This window comes from Homarus americanus, unplaced genomic scaffold (assembly GCF_018991925.1).
Source record: "Homarus americanus isolate GMGI-L3 unplaced genomic scaffold, GMGI_Hamer_2.0 scaffold53225, whole genome shotgun sequence".
In the NCBI taxonomy this organism is placed as follows: Eukaryota; Metazoa; Arthropoda; class Malacostraca; order Decapoda; family Nephropidae; genus Homarus; species Homarus americanus.
Window position 1 is genome coordinate 213,309 of NW_024750875.1, and position 20,518 is coordinate 233,826.

The 20,518-nt window shown below is 39.4% G+C and overlaps 1 protein-coding gene across 6 annotated transcripts in view; it reads left to right on the forward strand.

Moving 5' to 3' along the window:
• Nucleotides 1-20,518, forward strand: part of LOC121854446 (rotatin-like) — a 167,895-nt gene that overhangs the window by 46,818 nt on the left and 100,559 nt on the right. For all 6 annotated transcript variants that reach the window (XM_042349118.1, XM_042349117.1, XM_042349113.1 and 3 more), the window contains 3 exons: nucleotides 586-732; nucleotides 5,552-5,728; nucleotides 13,052-13,324. In XM_042349118.1, the coding sequence (XP_042205052.1) occupies nucleotides 586-732; nucleotides 5,552-5,728; nucleotides 13,052-13,324 (597 nt within the window). The remainder of the gene's footprint in view (nucleotides 1-585; nucleotides 733-5,551; nucleotides 5,729-13,051; nucleotides 13,325-20,518) is intronic.

Genomic DNA, 20,518 nt, shown 5'->3' on the forward strand with positions numbered 1-20,518 from the left:
TCCAGGTCGTAAGTCGAATTGGTCGTCAGTCGAAAATGTGAAAATAATACATACATAGAAAATCTAAAATGGGTGTCTCTTTTTCTTCTCAGCACCGCAAAACTCTCACTTTTAAGCTTGCCAGCCATTTAAAAGGGAATTACAAAAAAAAATTTTGTCAGTACACAGCGCAATCACTAACGTCGGGACTCGAAAATACGTAATTTGAAAACATTTTGGTACGACTGGGGCGGTCGTATGTCCGGGTGGTCGTAAGTCGAGGAGTGGCTGTATACTGTACAGTACTGTATTTAGTTTTTATTTAATGTTTTGTTAATTCTATTACCGGTATACAGTTCTTCGTATGTACTTTTTCTGTGAGTTGGAACCAGTACTCAATATCCCATTGAAATTATAGATTCAGTTAACCAAATTTTCGGTTAACAAACTACTCTGTGGAACCAATTGTGTTTGTTAATCGAGGGACCACTGTAATGTGATAATTAGTGCAGGGGTTCCCATTACATTGAGAATTTGTTTTAATGATGAATAATTTATAATGATGAAAAGAATAACTGTCAGGTTAATCAGAATATTTTCACACAGGCTGTTTATGGGTGTATAGAGGAGGAAGGAGAGAATGCGTGGCGTGTACAAGGCCCAGCATGTAATTGCTTACTGACCTTGACTCAACTGGTCAGCACTCGAGTTAAACATTTCACAGATCCACATCTAACACCAGGAGAAGAACAGGTTAGTACTGTATATGACATGATGTATCTTTTCCATATTTCTAGCTAATACCTATAAGTTAGGAAGCTCTTGTAAAATAAAACAATTTATTAAGGAGCTTCTTAAACCCTATTGAAGTGCTCCTTGGTACTAGCCAGGGGTAATCTGTTAATCTATTTTGGTATACCGATCACCTTTCCCTTCGTATCACACTGCCACCCTCAAGAAAGGCGATGTGGTGCAACAGTTGCCTAGAAGGTTAGAGATCTCATTTAAGCCATGACTGTTCAATTTACACTCACCAGTTTAAGTGTGTTACGAGTGTCCACCATAGTTACTGTTCTTGGAATGAAATACGTTGGTTCGGATGGTCTGTGGTTACCTCGAGCAGTTTCGCTCATTACTCGTCCACACTGAACGATTCATCATTTAAGTACAGGTCCACCACCGATTTTCCGGGAACGGATGGTCCGGCACCTCTTTTAATCTGGACAAAATTACGAAAGGGCACTTGAAATTCCCGTGACCTCCATATTAGTTTACTGGGCTGCCACAGATGGCGTTACGTGTTAACCGCGCTCACTTTGTTTACTCTGCAGTTGCTGGTGGTAGCTCCTTGATTTTGTGTGATTCTTAGTTTATTTTGCACATATTTAACCCCAGCTATGGCTTCAAAGGCAAGTACAAGTGTCAGTAGTGGTGTAAATCATAAGCACCAGTCCATATCAATACAAGATAAGGTGGAACTCTTGAGAAGACTTGACTGTGGTGTTTCGGTGCGACTGTTGTGTGATCAGTTGAAACCACGTAAGAAAAATAAGCTTAAGTTGCGAGTCTACTGTACAGTATTGTGACTTAAGTTTCTCATACACAGTACAGTGGTCCCTCGGTTAACGAACACAATTCGTTCCAGAAGGTCGTTTGTCAACCGAAAATTTCGTTAACTGAATCCATTGTTTCAATGGAATATTGGGTACAGGTTGTACCTCTCTAGTCCAGCAGCCTCGGGACCTGACCGGTGCCAGACCATGGAAATTGCCGGACCATGGAAATTCACCCTTTTCCTGGATAGATAGTGACTTGTGCTTATGCTTGGAAGCACTAGCACCATTTTCTCTGCATCATGGTCTCTTTGAAGACATATTGAAGGGTTAAATGTCATATAGTAACTTCTCAAATTTCGCGAGTTTTTAATTCAACGTATTTTATTGGAACACACACAAAAAAAAAAAAAAAAATTTGACGGCTGAAACTTGAATTTCGACGGGTTTGAATGGCCTGCCAATGTGTAGACGACGTGCATAATTGTGTAAACAGCATCATTTCTCTTGTGTACAAAAGATTCATTATTGTTTATTACTGAAAGTCTTTTTTATTGAATTAATGTTTATGTTTGCAAAATGAGCTTTACAATTCATTAATAATACGTAGAGTATTAAAACACACGAGGAAATGACAGCATTGTTTTCGTTGATTACAAAACCAGTGACTGACTGGTTCTACATATAAAACTGAAGAAAATAAGACCTTGGTTGTAGCTGTAGTAAAATTAATATGGTTGTTTTAAGTAATGTTATTTAATGTTAATAAATGGAACAATAGAAGTAGCTAACGATAATGGTAAAGAAAAAAGAGAGATCGCGTATGTAAGTGCGCACACGTGAAAACATATTTTCATTACTTTATATAAGAATATGAAAGCAACACTTATTTACTGTTCACATATATTTTAATTAATGTTTCTGAATTTGTTTTTATTGAATTAATGTTTGTGTGTGCAAAATTAACAATACAATTTATTAATAATACGTGGAATATTAAAACACACGAGAAGACGAGATGGCTGCCGGCATTGTTTATGTTAAAGCTTTCAAAACCAGTGACTGATTAGTTCTACATATAAAACAAGAAAATAAGACCCCGATTGTAGCTGTAGTAATATTAATGTAAAAAAATTAATATGGTTGTTTGAAGTACAGTCAACCGCGTTTCCACGTTTACGCGGTACCCTGCCGAAACAGGAATGCTCACATTCCGCGGAGCGTGTACCCCTTTACGCGGAGAGCGGCTGGCGAGCCGCGCCATTTTTGGATCCAAACCTCCCGCCATCCGCCATGTTGTGTAAGCTGCGCGAACATGGTGCGCACAAGGTCGCCCAGTCATCAAAACATTACCGAGTTCTTCACCCGCCACCCACCACAGCCGGCCCAAGTCAGTGATAGTGATAATTATAGTGAGGATATGGACTTATATGGACTTTGAGGGGTTTGACAAAGAAGCCCTGCAAGCCTCTGTGGTGGATAGTGATACAATTGATACAAGTGATACAGGTGAGGGCCAATAATCTGCCCTTGCCTCGGAACCAACCCCCCATCCCCGTGTGCCCAGCCATCTTTTCTACTAATGTAAGTGTTAAAAAACCTAATATTATTGATATTTCTCTTAATTATTAATTGTGTGTGCATACCATCATAAAGTTAAGATAATATTTTTACTACAACATAGTTGTGTGTCGTCAAAAAGTGGAGTTTGGGGGTCGGCCCGGTCTCTATTTCAATTAATCCCATATGTTATGTTGTTCACTTTACGCGTTTCTCACTTTCCGCGGTACCCTGTGGGTTGAATTAACCGCGTAAAGTGAGGGTTGACTGTACCTGTAATGTTATTTAATGTTATTAAATGGAACAATATAAGTAGCTAACCATTAATGGTAAAAAAAAGGTGAGACTGCGCGTATGTAAGTGCGCACATGTGAAAACATAAGAATATGAAAGCAACGCTTATTTACTGCTCATATATATTGAAGGGTTAAATGTTGTACTCTGTATAGACAAGCAGAGAGAGAGAGAGAGCAGCCGAACTGCCAGATGTAAACAAACCTTAATTTCCCGCGGCTTTGTTGTTTTTTTGACAACTGTCAAATCCTGTCTGCATGACACCTCAACATCAACCTTCTCCCCCATCAAGTTATATTCATATTTTTTCAAGGTAAAGTGTAACATTTACTGTATGATTTCATTATTAGATATGAATGTAACATTTATTTAGACTGTGCTATCCTTTGTGTTAGGCTAACTACGAAATTTTTTTCGATTTCGAGTAATCTGCACCTAACCCTATTTTCTCCATAAGCCCTGTTATTTCTATTACGCGAATTTCTATAACACGATGTTTTACAAGAACACAACTATCGCGTTATAGCAGAACTGATTGTAAAAACAAAATGCAGTAAAGTACACTTACTTTGAGTGTATGTAGAAGGCTCCTGGTTGATGATGATGATGGGAATTAGAAGTGGGGGTGGAGGAGAAGGCAGAAGAGAAGGAAGTGGGGATGTAGAAGAAATACAGGGGACCCATGCTTGATGCAGTCATTTCACCAATAAAATTTTAAGTTGACTAGGTCTTATTCAAGATTATTTTTTTTAAATCAACGCTGCACTGTGCTATATATTGTCAATATGTTAATTAAATTTCAGAATGACCAATAATTGTACTGTAAAAACATAAAAATACTCTGTGTTCAAGAGACCCACAAGCAAGATGTTTCCTCCACTGAACAGACACAAACTGACGCCTTGGTGGGTGAGTGAAGTGGCTGATGGGCGCACCAAAAACTAGTTCCCTGTACTGCAATTATGTTAAATAAGTGTTAAAATGACAAATAATTTTAATATAAAACTTGGAAAAATATTGAATAACACAACCGTCTTGATATTTACTCAATGGAAACGAATATAAGCCCTTGAACCAATTACTGTATTGGCGGACTAATCTTCCAGCTGGTGAGCAAGCCAAAACATGTTGACACGTTTTCATAAGAATTTCGTTAACCCAATATTTGTTCGTTAACCGAAATGAAGATTCTTATGGAAGGTAATTCGTTAACTGAGGCGTTCGTTAACCGAGGGACCACTGTATATGGGTCATAATTTACAAAATCAGTAAGAGCAAATTTCCGTAACCAGAGTTTCCGCAACCCGAGGGTTGCCTGTATATGCATTTATATTGACTCCAATGTGTAATTCATTATTCTCTTGGATATTTGAAAATCAATTTTTTTTTGTAGAATGACAATTTTGTTAATACAGTAGTGTTATGGGTACTATTCTTGCCATACACACACATACTGTACTTCACGAACATTTTTTCCTGTATCAGAATTTCAACTATTTTATTGTGTCTTGATAATATAAAGTTTTAAAGTATATGAAGGATCAACAAGCAACCATTCTGCTAACATGTTTCAATTAGGATAATATTAGAAGAATGGTAACAGCCTGTAGCTGTTTGCTTCCTTTATCCCAATATGGTAACAATGTTTGTCATTCACTTAACCGGTACCATCATAAATCCACCATATGAATATCAGTATATGATTCATTGTTTTATTGCACCATTAATTGTTTTAGACATTGTGGGCAGGTTTGATTCATTGGTCCCAAAAACATCAACACCAATCCTCCCAAGTAAATGTGGGACCAGAATTTTTACTGTTCTAGACAAATCATTGTAAATATAAGTCAGATAAAAGAACAATCAGTATTACTGTATTATAGTATATTTTGAATGTGTTGCTAATATGTCTTTTTATACAAGGTTTATCATATATACTGTGCTGTGTAATGAAAAGTAATGAATGTTTGCAGAACTCCAGATTTTTGGCAATATGTATCTTATTGACTGTAGAAAATATTTACACATTTGGGTAAATAAATTGGTAACTTTGGGACAGTATACAATATTTCAGAGATTACTGTTATTGTTAATGATCACTGAGGTAGAAACATTATTCCAAAGGATTAACTAAATCTGTTAGTAAAAGCAATACCAACCCACAGATAACAACACCAACATCTTCAGAATTGGCCACTCCAAACACAGATACAACCAGAGGCAGCTGCTGCTCCTCACAAGGTGACTGTATGCAGAGCTTAAGTCACCTTACCAAGGGAAAGAGTAGAAGGCAGTTGGGAGATGGACAGGATAAGAGTGGCTCTCTTAGTAATGTGGCACAGGTAAGTTATGTAGCAGTTTTACATGCTGTTTGTTTAGTCTTTCATATGTTAATTGGTTATCAGATATTGTGATTTGTTAGGTTTCGTACCCTCCTCTCGTTTTACGCAGGGGTTATGTTCTTGAAAACCACCGCTTAATTCAGAAACTCGTAAATTAAACATAATTTTCCCGTAAGAATACATGTAAATGGTACAGGTTAGGGGAACCATTATATACCGTACAGGGTATGAACAGTACTCTCACTTAAACCAAGCATGCGGCCAACCTCTGACACACACACTCTTCTCTGAAGGCGGGTGATCACATTTAATTTCACGTCCACAGCACACCCATGCAGGTATGTGGCGATTGAACGTGAATACAATGAGACTGAACGAGTGACTGTTGATGTGGCCTATTTCTGCTCCGGGGTGTGTGCACTAGCATTCATATTTAGAATAAAAGATAGTGCAAACTGAGAAATACCAGCATATATAATTATTAGTACTATTACTAATATAAATAATATAATGTGTCCTTATACAATACAGTACTGCAAACATTTACTATTTATGCTGCAAATTTTACATTACTGTATTATTATTACTACTATTATTATTATTATTATTATTATTATTATTATTATTATTATTATTATTATTATTATTATTACTATTATTATTATAATTATTTTAACAAATATTTGCAAGCACAAGGGCCCCTCGGGCACCGTTGTTAATGCGGCCCTAAACTTTGGGGTTCTCCAGCTAATGCTATGATTTCCTTGAACTCTGCTAGTAATTCTAAAAGATCACATTTGCCTTGAGGACGATCGACTTCTTGCATGCGTGGCGATATTAACGCTGCTTTATCTACAATACATGGATTTTGGTCGATTCCACTTGTGTTACACTACCTAATGGTAATTCTATTGGTTCCGCGATGACTGCTTTGTCGTAAAGAAGGAAGTTACCTAAACAACATCCCTTTCTTAAAGTTATAAGTCCCGCAGTACTATTGAGAATGAGTACATCTGTGAGACTACCTGATCTCACTGTGTTTAAGGTAGACCCAAGTGACAAGCCTTTCAGTCAGACACACAACATCTGCTCCTTTACTTACATTTGGCAATTGTACTGTGATTCTAGTTAGTTCCCGGCTATGTAACCGTTGTACACCAGTTAACACAGCAGGCATTAAAATCCAGTTCTTGCTGCTTTCATCCCGAATGTCCTTTTAGCTACTGTACTAGGTAGAGGTTCAGGGAGTGACTTCATAAGTAATTGCTTCTGTGCCATAGATTGCCCCGCACCTGTCGAGGCAGTTATTACACGGACACCCAAGGTAAACAATGGATGTGAGGTTTGCATTGCCTAGTAAGTCTTACAATTATGCCTTTTGGTGTGATTTCTTAGATGAACGTTCTGTGAGTTGGCCCCCATCAGGGAGCCAGGACTCACTAATGGCTGCTATGTTGATGTTATACCTAGCCACAAGGGCAGTTCTTCTTTCAGGATGCTCATTTGTGCCAGTATGCAGTAGGGTCCTGACATTCCATGCAGCGACCAAAAGAGGTTGTATGGTTTGTGTTTGTTTGGATCTGTGATTTTAATTGTGTTTTTGACCATTAGGATGACCTTACTGGGTGTGGTTGCCTGGTCAGGTTGGGTTTTTAGGCAGAATATGTTTAGGGCACCTTTTCTTGCCCCCTTCCCGTGTGGGGTGAGCAGAGTGGCTCCTTGAAAGGGCTGCTCAGTCACACAGACAGGACCGGATTGCACTGCTGCCTAGAACCCAGTGCATAAATGACCATCTTATCTGTGCCGCCCATGTGCAGAGTTGTGACTAGAGACTTCCGGCAGTCATCCCTGCTTGTCCCCGTCTCCACTCGTCCATCGTCATAGGACTTTTGGGGGTATAGGGTTTTGATGATGATGAGTGGTATGATGAGCTACATGATGGCTGCACGTGAGTTGATTTATGTGGTGAGGCAAGAGTGCAGATTGCAACCACACATCTTGGCTCTCCCTTTTCCTAATCAAGTGTTGCAACGACTGGGGAGAGGTAAAGTTGCAATGGACTGCCAATAGCCCAGTTTGTTGGGTTTCGCCTAAGTAGCCTGTCCATCAGGTATTGCCTTCGTCCTCTGGTGTAGTCGTTGGGTTTCCATGGTGGTCACCTCTTCCGTTTATACTGCCGTTGGGGTCTTGTTGGAGGTCTGCAAGCATGTCTGCCTGATGCAGGGCTCCGCCGCAGATTTTTTGTTCGGGGTTTACTCCCGTAGCCTTATACCTACCAAGGTTAATCCGCAAGGCAGCAGGGCAATGGCTGGTGGATGCCAGAACGTGTCCACATGCCAGTGGACATATGCGCCGTCCCTCTGGGGTCCACTGCTATTCCGAGATCTCCTGCTGGTTTAGGCTGGGCTCACGAGGCACCCAGTTACCGTGTGCTGCCACGAGGAGGCACAGCAAGAGTCTTGATGGTGAGGAGACTGTGTACTGGTAGGGGAAGACTTATGCAAGTTGCTTCCCTGTTCGCCACGAGGGCTAGCCAGCGGCAGCAGCTGAAAGCGAGAGGGAGCAAGAAGTGCTTGCACCTTAACACTAACATAATGTTGCCTTACGAGATGCATTGCACCACCCTGTGTGCAACACATACACATTATATTCATTATATTTTCTTTATTTCTAAGTTACATTAGAGTATTTTAATATTTACTCTTAGGTCTGTAATGAAGAGAACGGTTCTACTAGGGTGGACTATAATATCCTTAGTGATATAAGTTACGTGTTTATTTACATATTCAGAATTGAATTATACATAAGAGGAAACAATTATTTTTGTTGAAATTTATTCCTTATTTTGTATAAGTGACCAAATTGCAGTAGTACTGTATACATTTCTGCTGCACTGTTTACTGTTTATGTAGCATTTCCTGTCCATAACTTGCGTCAACTACCTTTCCCCTGCATCACCTACCATTCCCCTGCATCACCTACCTTTCCCCTGCATCACCTACCTTTCCCCTGCATCACCTACCTTTCTCCTGCATCACCTACCTTTCCCCTGCATCACCTACCTTTCCCCTGTATTACCTACCATGCCTCTCATCTACTACAATGCTTCATTCTTTGCCTGCATTACTGGTAAGTTTTACTTTTTGACAACTGCACAATTAAAACTGCTCCATAATTAAACTGCTACACAGTTAAATCTTCTCTGCACAGAAACAGCTCCAAGTATAAAACTGTTCCCCACATAAACAGCTCCACAATTAAATCTGCTGCTCACATAAACCCCTGATAATAATTAATATTTTCAGTACCTAATCTATATAATAATAATTAACTTTAATTCACTGATGTTCTCTGTACAGAAGAATCATTTAAGTATCTAATTAATTCACAGAAATAAACAATTCAACTAAATAATATTAAATAATAAATTAATGCTTTGATCTTTCATGACTTAATTTTTTCGGGGAATAGCCCACCTGGGCACAGGTCATTGACCAACAACGGGGCGAAAAAATATGAGTATCAATAAATTAAAAACAGAAAAGAACAATATTATATTAATCTACACCACAAAGATGCTGGAAAACCAGCTTTTTGAAGTGAGACAGATGTGTGAGTACAGAAGAAGGCAGAGCATTCCACAGTTTGGTTGTGTGAGGAAAGAAGGATGCACTATAATGGGTTATTCTAGTGTAACTGACATTCACAGAGAAACGGTGGGCACTGCGGGCAAGACGAGTGTTACAAGCCCAAGGCCTTGCCGGCGGTACACATGATGCCAAATCCATCGAGCAATGTCAGTTAAAGTACTTGTAAAAAAGAGAGAGTGAAGCAACATTGCGGCAAAGAGAAAGGGGAGAGATTATCACCTAAGGAGGAGAGTTAATAAGACGAAATGCCTTTGATTCCACCCTATCTAACAGTTGGACAGAAGAAGAGCCACCCCAGATATGAGTGCAGTACTCCAAGTTAGGATGACCGAATCCCTTATAAACGTGAAGCAACTGCTCAGGAGTGAAGTAGCTACGGAATCTGTACAGCATTCCCAGCTTTCAGGATTATATCAATTTTACTGTTTCACTTACAGTATATCATTCACTTATCTCTAATATTATTAACTGCATCTATCATTGATCAGTAACTACAAAAATAACAGTTACCATACCATCTCTTGGGTTATTTTAACACTTATTTATTAAAATCTTTCAGAGGTAGACCTACAGCATGTCTACTCTCCTTGAAATCTTAGATACTAATGGCAGCTTCCACCCAATCTGCTCTGAAAAGATTGGTGTTCGTTTGCTGTTCACATTTCAAGCTCCCCAATAATGATAATTTACCCTGTTAAATATTTCACTCTATTTCTTCACATTATGATTTTCTAAATATTTTTTTAATGTTTATAATCCAACATATTCTTCCTAATTATGTTGCAATTATAATGACTCACAAATCCAAACATCACCATGTTTACAAGACTGGACCTGACCATGCCCTGCAGGGGTAGAAATTCGCCTTTTTTTCAGGTAGCCAGCCGGACTAATAGAACGGAATAGTTACTAGCCCTTCCCAAAGTTTATTAGCCCTTCCAAAATTTTACGAAACATTAAAAAAAAAAAAATCAAACTTCAATAGCTGCCATATACTGGGTAGGCCTACATAGAAAGTTGTTTACTTTGACCCTTGATTTAACTAAATAGCAAAAGCTAAATTATATTCAAATTGCAAACACTGGCGTGCACAACATATTATTATAATATGGATAATCTGTTTTCTTGTTTACTTTGTATCATTAGCTGAAATTTATAATTTTTTTTAGATCCTCTTAAAACATTACTGTACTGTTTGTATATGTAACTGCAGGTAACTGAGGGCTTTCTTCTTCACTGTATTTGGTCAATAAGTTTCTGTATATGCTCCTCGTCCAATTCTTCGATATCGTCCAGCACTTCCTTTGTGCTGCAGCCATCTGTGTAGTTATACCCATCAACACGGCAGGCCCCAGTTGTTAAAAATCTGTTGATGGCTTGCTTTGGATTGAAGTTGCTAGCACATTCTGACTGCTACTGGACCACTAGGAGATTTGTCAAGTGGTCATCAGTGAGGCGACTGCGCCAGTCTGTCTTGATGAGCTTGACCTGACTGAAACCACGTTCAACATCAGCAGAAGGTCAACTAAATGGAGCCACATTTTCCTCTGTATGATTCATTTATTTGCTGCCAGGACAGTTTTGGAACAGGTGATAACTTACTCATTTTGTAAAGATAGCATTTGAGTACAGTCCATACATCCTCCAGCTTGGTTGGATCCACTTCTGCCTCCCATAGTGTTTTCTCAAGAGACTGAGCCAGCGCTCCCACAGCGGTGTCTCCGAAACCTTCATTCCCTGTGTATTCTGCAGGCTACAGCTTGAAATCCAGAATCCATGAATTTTGTAGAACTGTACTGGCCATGTCAATAAATCTTTTTTTTAGACCTGTAATCAGAGATGTCAGCATATCATGTCTTGCAGCCATGAAGGCACTATTTCTATCACTCATCTTCTCTCCTTGGAATATGGCAGTGTCACCTTCCAAAATCTTCCTGAGCTTGTTAAATATTTATTGAGTAAGTTAACTGAGGCCTGAATTTCATTCATGATAACAGAAACATTGGTTTGTCTGTGTTGAAACTGCTCTGAAAGGCGCTCAAGGCGACGCAAGATAACCAGGAGGAGGTGGATGTACTTGATTACAGCAGCACTGGTTAGAAGCATTAGATAGTTCTTAGCTCTTCTGGATGAGTCCTTGTGGTATGCAGGGTCATTAGGGTTCTGCATCTGCTGCATGTGAAGTACATTAGCCTTGTAACTCTTGTAAATGTTCTAAAGCCCGCAGCATATGAGGGAGCCACCTTGTACCACCCACACGTGTTGGAACCAAAAATGGTAGCTGACATATTTCATTAGCCTGCTTCAACATGCTCCTGTTGAGAGAATCTTTTCATAGAATAGGTATATTCCTAGCAGCAGTAGGTCAACTTTCTTGGCAAGTGGTACAACCTTCACTGCATCCTTGTAAGCCAGTACAAGTTTATTTGCAGTGCAGTGAATACCTTCCAACTCTGGCCGCACTAAATCTCTACTCAACGGAGTTACCAAGCCATTTTTGCAACCTGGCATAACACTGGCCCCATCTGTACCACTACCAACAAACTTCTTCCTCCAAGTGTCACCATAATATGAATCTAATGTACTGTTGATTGTTCATATTGATGCTGCTGGTCTAACTTTTCTTCTTTGTTTTTTTGCTTGGTGTTGGATTAACATTCTTGCACATATCAAATAGTCCCCTTTGGTGACTCATGATGATTAAAAATAATGTGTGTTAGTCAGGCATCCCATCAATAGTGTATGGAGGTATTAGTTGCACTGAGAACGCTGACTCCCTGGGAGTAGCAGGGCGCAACGACCAAGTACTCGGGGTCACTCTTACAACACACGTTTGCTTTTGCAATGCTTTTTAAATAATGGGCACTAAGCACTTGCTTATGGTAAAGCAGACTGTCAAAAATATAAATTTTTGTTCAAAACTACTGGGTAGCTCCTAGACACTGCGAATCTGACATGCTAGTCACCTGCCGGGCGATTAAAAACCAGTAAATTTCTAAGATCTGCTCACCCTTCTGATATTTTGGTCGCCTCAGGCGGACGGGCGTATGTGAATTTCTACCCCTGCCTGTACACCCAACCAATACACTCTAAATTTACCCAAACTTTCCTCTCAGTATCTCACAATTTTTAAATTAGTTTTAATTATTTATAGGTAGTCATTTATATCAACATTATCTACAATTATTGATCTATCTTGAAATTAACATTTAAAAAGATAACAAGATGTATTTAATTAGAAAATTACATATGCTTTACAATAACATACAAAGTATTCATATAATATTTGCTTACTTTAATCAGTTTACATTGAGCCACAATATTCCAGGATTTGCCACTCTTTTCAAAATGTTCATCAATCATTATTCTTTTTCATACAATTCTTAAGATAATTTAACAATTGAAGATAAAAAAATTCAAATTTATATCGGAACATTTGCTTAACAGTCGAGATCTACGGTTTCCCATGGCCTATTCTTTTTTCATCATTTAGGGTGATAACTAAACAATTTCTGCTTCACCATTTTGTCAGATAATAAAATATATTTAAAAACAATAGAAAATTCAGTTTTGGTATAAATTTACGTAAAATCAATTCAAGCTCGTTACAATATAAGTATATGTACTTCAGTCCAATTATATTTACAGTACTGTATATCTTTTCTTTAATCAGGAACTCTCGGGTACAACCATACATGAGGAAGATGATGGGGATGAATTCATTCTTCTTGGAATGCATCAGTTAACAGTGACTGGACATTGTAGTCGCATCATGAGAGTTGTATGCCCACTCCTGGTGTCACCAAGACCATCGATCCAGGCAGCCAGTCTCCACCTTCTTACTGCCTGTCTGACACTCCTGCTACAGTGTGTACAACCCAAGCTGTTATGGGAACAAGAGAATGGTGATGAAGTTGTTTTGGAAATAAGAGGAGAAATTAGAAAGGTTGGTTTAAGGAAATCCATAAGATTGTTACACATAAGACTAACGTTTCTTTATCAGATGTTTAACATGAATGCCAACTGTATTTACTGTAATGCTTTACAGGTCATGTGTTAAGTTTCTGGGAAATTAACCAGATTTGGGAATTTGTCGAATTTTGGAAAATTAGGCATATAATATACAGTAGGCTTGTCCCAAACCTTCTTCCCTGGGCTATGGAACCTGACGTTAAGGGCCTCCATTTTATTTCTCAGGTGGATGGTTTCCACTGTCACCTGGTAGAGTGGTGCTTGGCCACTGGCTGACCTCAGACACTTGTTTTGGAAGCTCTGTAGTTGTTGTAGTCTGGTCTTCCTGAGTGTGATGGGTGTTGTGTGTAGGTACTCCAACACAGGCCTCACCAGCGCCTTGTGCAGGTGGACTTGTATCTTTTCAGGCATCAGTTTAAAACATTTTAATTTGGCGGCGGTGGCGACGACTTTGGCTTTCTTTAGTCTGTCCTTTACGTGGGAAATGATGCCCGTCCGAAAGATGATGAGGCTGAGCAACCTGCCTTGTTTATAGTACAGTACTCAATCTCTTCATTGTCGATCGTCAATGGGGCCGGCTTGAATTTGGCTTTGGTATGACCTCAAATTTCTTGTTTGTTTGTTTTTATTTTCCAATTATTTTAATTCTCCTGGATATCCACTATTGCCTGAACAGTGAGTTGCGCCATCCTTGGCGTGGACCTTCCTGGGCAGGTGACGATCTGTGTTATATAGTCGGCATACATGACATACTCGCTGTCGACGATTGAGGGTGGCAGGTCAGCAGTGTAGAGCGTGTAAAGGGTTGGTGAGAGTCAAGAGCTCTGAGGCAACCCGCTCGAGAGTGAGAATTCTTCTCCACAATGTTCTTGCATCTTGACTTTGGCTCTGCAGTCTGTATGGCGTGGAGCACATTTAAGTCCCGTATGATGGATGTTGGTTTTTTCTGTGGCGCAACAACTGGTTGAGGTTTTGTTCAGGTAAATAAGGACGTCTGGGAGGTAGGTACAGTCATGGACTCTTCCATGTTGAACACCCAGCCAGACGACCAGAGAGGTAGAATCAGCTGCCGATCTGGTAACAGTGTGTGTGTGTGCGGGGGTGGGAGGGAGAGGGGGGAAAGATGGGGGAGTTCTTGAGTTGCGTGTTACATAATATAATATTTTATACATTACAAAGTAATGGAACTTGAAGGGATTATTAAATTCAACAATACGTTTTTTCCAGTAGTATTACAATGTTTGATTTTTTGCCCTGTAAATGGTAATTTTTAATATAAAGTTGGAGGCCAGAGAAACACTTGATCTTAACATTCCTGCAGCACATCTTAGTAAGGATAGCATGGGAGAACAGGTGCCAGTCAATGGTTGATGTTGACCAAATATTTAGTTATAATACCCATTGTTATAGTAAGCTTATTTTTAGAGGATAGGAATATTGCAATAAAAAATATGGGAAGTTGTATTATTACGTGGAATGAAACAAGAAGTGATTGTTATCACAAAAAAAATAAAATAGTCACTTATTATTAATGAGAAAATAAAGTATATAAAATTTAAAACAAAATTTTCATTCAGAAGTATGAGAGACGACCTAGTGAAAGCGAAGCTCTTGAGAGGTGACTAGATTTTTGCTTTCACAAAGGCTGTCCTAATAAGTGACGATATGAAGTTGGACTTGGGCATCAGATATCATCGACAGAGGAACACTATGCCAGTAAACTTGTCTTGGTTTGTCGGCATTAGGCACTGGACTTATGGAAAAGACTTTTTTTTCACTGACGTAAATTCTTCACTTAAGTATCTTGTCCACCCACCTTCTTTGTTGATAACAGCATTAAGTCTTTCGGGCATTGATCTAACAAGGTTGCGGAGGATATCATGTTTGGCCTTAAATACCTCCCATTCTGCCTTGGTGTGGGAGAACAACTCTGCAGACGTTCTTTCCCTCGCAGTCTCCCAAGTGCTCACAATATTCGCCATAAATTTTCCAAAGGGTTCATGTCAGCCCCCCAACTAGGCCAATCCAGCAGCTGCAAATTCTCACGGTCGGCAAACCACTGCTGGACAACTCTAGCCGTGTGTATGGGGCACCGGTCATGAACGAAAACAATAGGTCCAGGGGGGAGGGGAAATTTCTCTCCTGCAGAGAGGGCAAGAAAAAATTCTTCAAAATGTCCAGATACTTCTGTGCTGTAACTCTCCCGTCAATTTGAACCAAGTCCCCTACACCAGTGCTACTCAAAGTGTGGTCCGCGGACTGGTGCCGGTCCGTGAGCCATCGTCTGCCGGTACGCGGAGAGTTTTCAGAAAAGAAAGAAATGATAGTCACGTTCCACACCACGTGACACTGCCGGGACATCTGACTCGGTCTTTTTTTTTTTACACCATACACTAGTTTTTTACTCGGTCTTTTTTTTTTTACATTTTCATTGTAGTTTTTATATTTATTATGGCTATATTTTTCATTTACTCACTCATGTTAAAAGTCATTGCTATGCAACTAACGAATGCGATATAATGAACAGCAAAACAGCGAACTGAAATACGTATAACAACACCTTCATGATGATGTGGCGTTTGACTCTGTGGGAACCACACCTGGGGATATCAATAGGGCGCATCACCTTGTGTTGCCAGAATTGCCACGTTTCTCGGCCACCAGTTACGCCATATCCACCCAAAACATAAATCTTTTTATTTTAAGTATGGTAGTTATTTAATTTCGGATAAAATAAATGTATGCATCCCATTAAAAGAAATGGCCGATTTTTTACTATGCGTGCCAGCCGTGAAGGGTGTCACACAGCTGGCAACCCTGCTATTCCACACGTGTGGATCAGCAGTCTGTGATGTCAGGTCACAGGTTAGTGGTTAGTTACCATCAAGAAGTGGAACAGAGAGCATCATACAGGTATCTGCGTGTTTGTCATTTGGGACCCCATCCCAACCCACTTTTATATTCATTATATTTTTCCTGTATAAAATAATATTACTACGAATGTTCAAATAATATTTTCTCTGATCGTAAACAATTAATTGTATGGCACAAATATGGTACTGGTCCCTGGCACGCTGGGAAGACTTGTTACGTCAATGATGATTGGCCTTAGAATGAATAAGACATCATGTCTTCATGTTTAGTACAGATAGTCTCAAAATGCCCCTGAAATAGGACATATCTCCAAAGATTTTCCTGGGGGGGGGGCCTATAGGCCCCGGGATTGGCTCGCTTCGCTCGCTGGTCCGTGGCACATTGAAAAAAAACCATGCCGGTCCGCCACATCAGATAGTTTGAGAAGCGCTGCCCTACACCATGGACAGACATATAGCCCCACACATTACAGGTGCTGTGTCAACTACGAGAACTCCTTGTAAATATGCTCACGGTCGTACCTGTTGTTAGAAAATTTCATCTGTTAATGTCATGATGCCTTATAATTTATGTAACTATCAATATTGCTGGAAACCTTTACTTTAATTATCTTCAAATTACTTTGGCTTAATATATAACTAGCAACTTAATGGGTTCCAATTTGGTATTTTATTTAGAATACAGCTGGACAAATAAATACACACTCATTATCGATGTGTGCCTTGCCGAGAGAGTAGAGGTAGCACTATAGTATTTATTTATATCATAGGATTGTATAAGTATGTTTAGCAGGTCTAAAAAACAGGATTACTTGATTTATAACCTTTGCATACAATTTATATACAGCAGTTACTTGGTTCAGGCACAGTGTTACCAAAGAAACCAATAGATGCATCACCTCCTCACCACTTACTACAATCTCCCTCACCACCATTATCACCACTAACTCTATTTTCATCACCTAAATCATAATTTCAGTGATGCAGAGATGGATTAGCTACAACCAGGGCAGAGCCGTACAATATTCACTGTCCCCCTCCTCCCTCCTACTGTCTCACTGACACGCTGCCTGTCTTACTCATTCTACTACAAGCGTCACTAATATTCATCAAACAACTGTCATTCATGATACAATATTGCTTATTTGTTATTCATTAATTAGTAACTATATATTACTGTACTACAGTATAATAATATGTGTACTGTTTATTAATCTGTAGATGGTCAGTTAATTAAACCACGTCGTGCCCAGATGGTCAAAGATTTTCCTTTTTTCTTTCTTTTTATATTAAAACAACCCTAAAGTGATATGGTAACAGTGTAAATCACACCTGTAAACTTTTTACCGGGTTTAAAGGTCCCAGGAATGTCATTCAAAGGTTCCAGCATGTCTGCTACCACTTCCTCTTCCTTATGTTATTTACTTATCATTACAGTAATACAGTGGGGTATGCTATAACAAACGTAATTGGTTCCAGAACCTTGTTCGTTATAGCATTCGTTCATTATAGGATTAATCCGTTCCAGGCCCCCAAATACAACCACTTAACACTGAAAAAATTCTGTGGAAAATGTAAAAAATACGGTACTTTATCTTACCTTAGTGTTGTTCAGCATGCAGGACAGGAGGCAGAGGGGGAGGGGGGAGGAGTGAATTATAGAGAAGAGGTGGAAGGAGAGGAGTCATCCTTCCTAGCCCTCTTTGGTGACTGTCTCACAGGCACTTTGTCTGTAGGTTCTTTTGTTACCTTTGTAAAGAAGGAATCCAGGGTTGGCTGCTTCAACCTTGATTTCTGGACCTTCCAAAAGTAGTTCATAACATTGTCATTAAACACACTGATGGCCTTTTGCACAGAACCAACATCAGGATGATAATCCTCAGCAAGTTTGGACAGTTTGCTCCAGCAAAAGAACGCATCCTTGAGATCTTTGGCTGGAATGATGCGGCTTTCCTCCTTGTCCTCCTCCTCCCCTGACTCCTCAGAAGTTAAGCTCCGCTTCAGTGTCTCATTTTCCTCTTTGTGAAGCTCAAGCAGCTCCTCAGTGGACAATTCCTTATTGTGCTCTTCCACCAACTTCTCAACATCATCATCCACTTCCAGGCCCATGGAATTGCCCAGAGACACAATTTCATGAACAACAGCCTCTTCTTCTAACTCTTCAAAGCCTTCAAAGTCTCTTTGAAGGACACATTCAGGCCACAATGGCCTCCAAGCAGCACAAAGACACCTCACAGTAACCTCTCTCCAGGCTGAGGTAATTAAAAAAACAGCGTCTGCTATATTGAAGTGACTCTTCCAAAATTCCTTCAAGCTAACATCACTGGAAGAAGTGGACGCAAAACATTTTCTAAACAGTGTCTTTGTGTACAGCCTCTTAAAGTTAGAAATTACCTGTTGATCCATAGGCTGGATGAGAGGTGTTGTGTTGGGTGGCAAGAAGTGCACAGTGGTGAAGTTGAACTCCTCTGGCAATTCAACCATCAAATTAGGAGGGTGGGCTGGTGCATTGTCCATCACCAACAAAGCTTTCAGTGGAAGATTATTCTCCCTGAGGTATTCCCGAACACTGGGTCCAAACACCTCAATCACCCACTCAGAGAATAAATTCCTGGTCACCCAAGCCTTTGGGTTTGACTGCCACATAACACCAAGGCGGGTCTTCCTAATGTTTTTGAAAGCTCTGGGGTTTTCTGCATGGTACACAAGGAGTGGCTTTATTTTGCAGTCACCAGAAGCATGAGCACAAAGAAGGAGGGTAAGCCTGTCTTTCATTGGCTTATGGCCAGAGACAGAAGTTTCCTTCTTGGTAATGTATGTACGGCGAGGCATTTTTTTCCAAAAAAGTCCAGTTTCATCACAGTTGAATACCTGCTGAGAAACAAAGCCTCCCTCTTTAATGATATTCAAAAAAATGTCATGGTGTTCCTTAGCTGCTTTCTTATCGGCACTAGCAGCATCACCATGTCTCACAACACTATGTATTTTATTTCTCCTTCTGAAACCAGTAAACCACCCCTTGGTACCCCTAAACACTGGCACATCACTATCACTTGCACTGGGAGTCTTGGCTTTAAGGTCCTCAAACAATTGTCTGGCCTTCTCACAAATTATAGCTTCACTAACACTATCACCTGCCATTTCTTTCTCCTTTATCCACACTAAGAGTAAATTTTCCATCTCCTCAATCACATTACACCTTGCTTTGCTAAGTCTAGAGATTCCCTTAGCCACTTGCACTGTTTTCAACTCCTCTTTATTCTTTAAAATCATACATATAGTCGATTTAGCCATTTATCACTAAGTTTCGCAATGCTTGTTCCATCCTCATGTTTCTTTATGATTTCTTTCTTAGTTTCAAGAGTTATGAGCTTTCTCACTCGCCTTGGACGATTCATTGTCACAATTGTACACTTGTATAACGAAATATTTATACAATAACTCTATTTCCACATCAAAAGACGAAATTTCAACAATAACAGTGGTGCACTGGCTACACAATGAGACAAAGATGGTGCCTGATGCTCTTGTTGTGGGTCGCGGTACAACAATATTCATGCGCCAGGCGAAATAGTCCCATATTCATCCGCGTTCGTTGTAGGAGTTGCGTTCGTTATAGCATTCTCAATTTTATAGGTAAAACCGTTCGTTATAGGAATATTCGTAGTAGGATCCGTTCGTTATAGCATACCCCACTAGGGTGTGTCATACGGAGGCGAATTTTTTTTTTTTGAGTTTGAAAAATCGGCCCATGGTATTAATGATGTATTACAATAATATTCTATCCTAATTCACTTGAATAAATACTAAGATACCATATTTCTGAATATTTTCATTAAAATCCATCAAAATCATTTTCCTTGTCATCGTCTTAAGCACCAAACAGCTCCTCCCAGTCTTCTCCTTGAACAGGGCTAGAGGGTACGTGTTTTTTGAATCGTTTTCAGTTAAAAAAATGTTACAGCACATGTATATTTAACTAAACTGTGCCTGAATGAATATATTCTCAGAAATAAATAGTAGTTTTGCTGAAACGTGATGTATTTCAATGTAAAATAGGATAAAATACATGACGAAAACAAAAGACTTTACCTAACCTTCCGATGTTCAAGAGAGGTTACTCGTTTTTGTAATAGTTTTCAGTTAAAATACTGTTATATTACAATGATATACTATTCATACTATGCTTGATATACTACATTCACGGAAATGTAATATTTTTGCTGAAATGACGTACGTTTTACAGTGGAAAGTGGGATAAAATCGTGACGAAAACAATGACTTTCGTTCAAAAG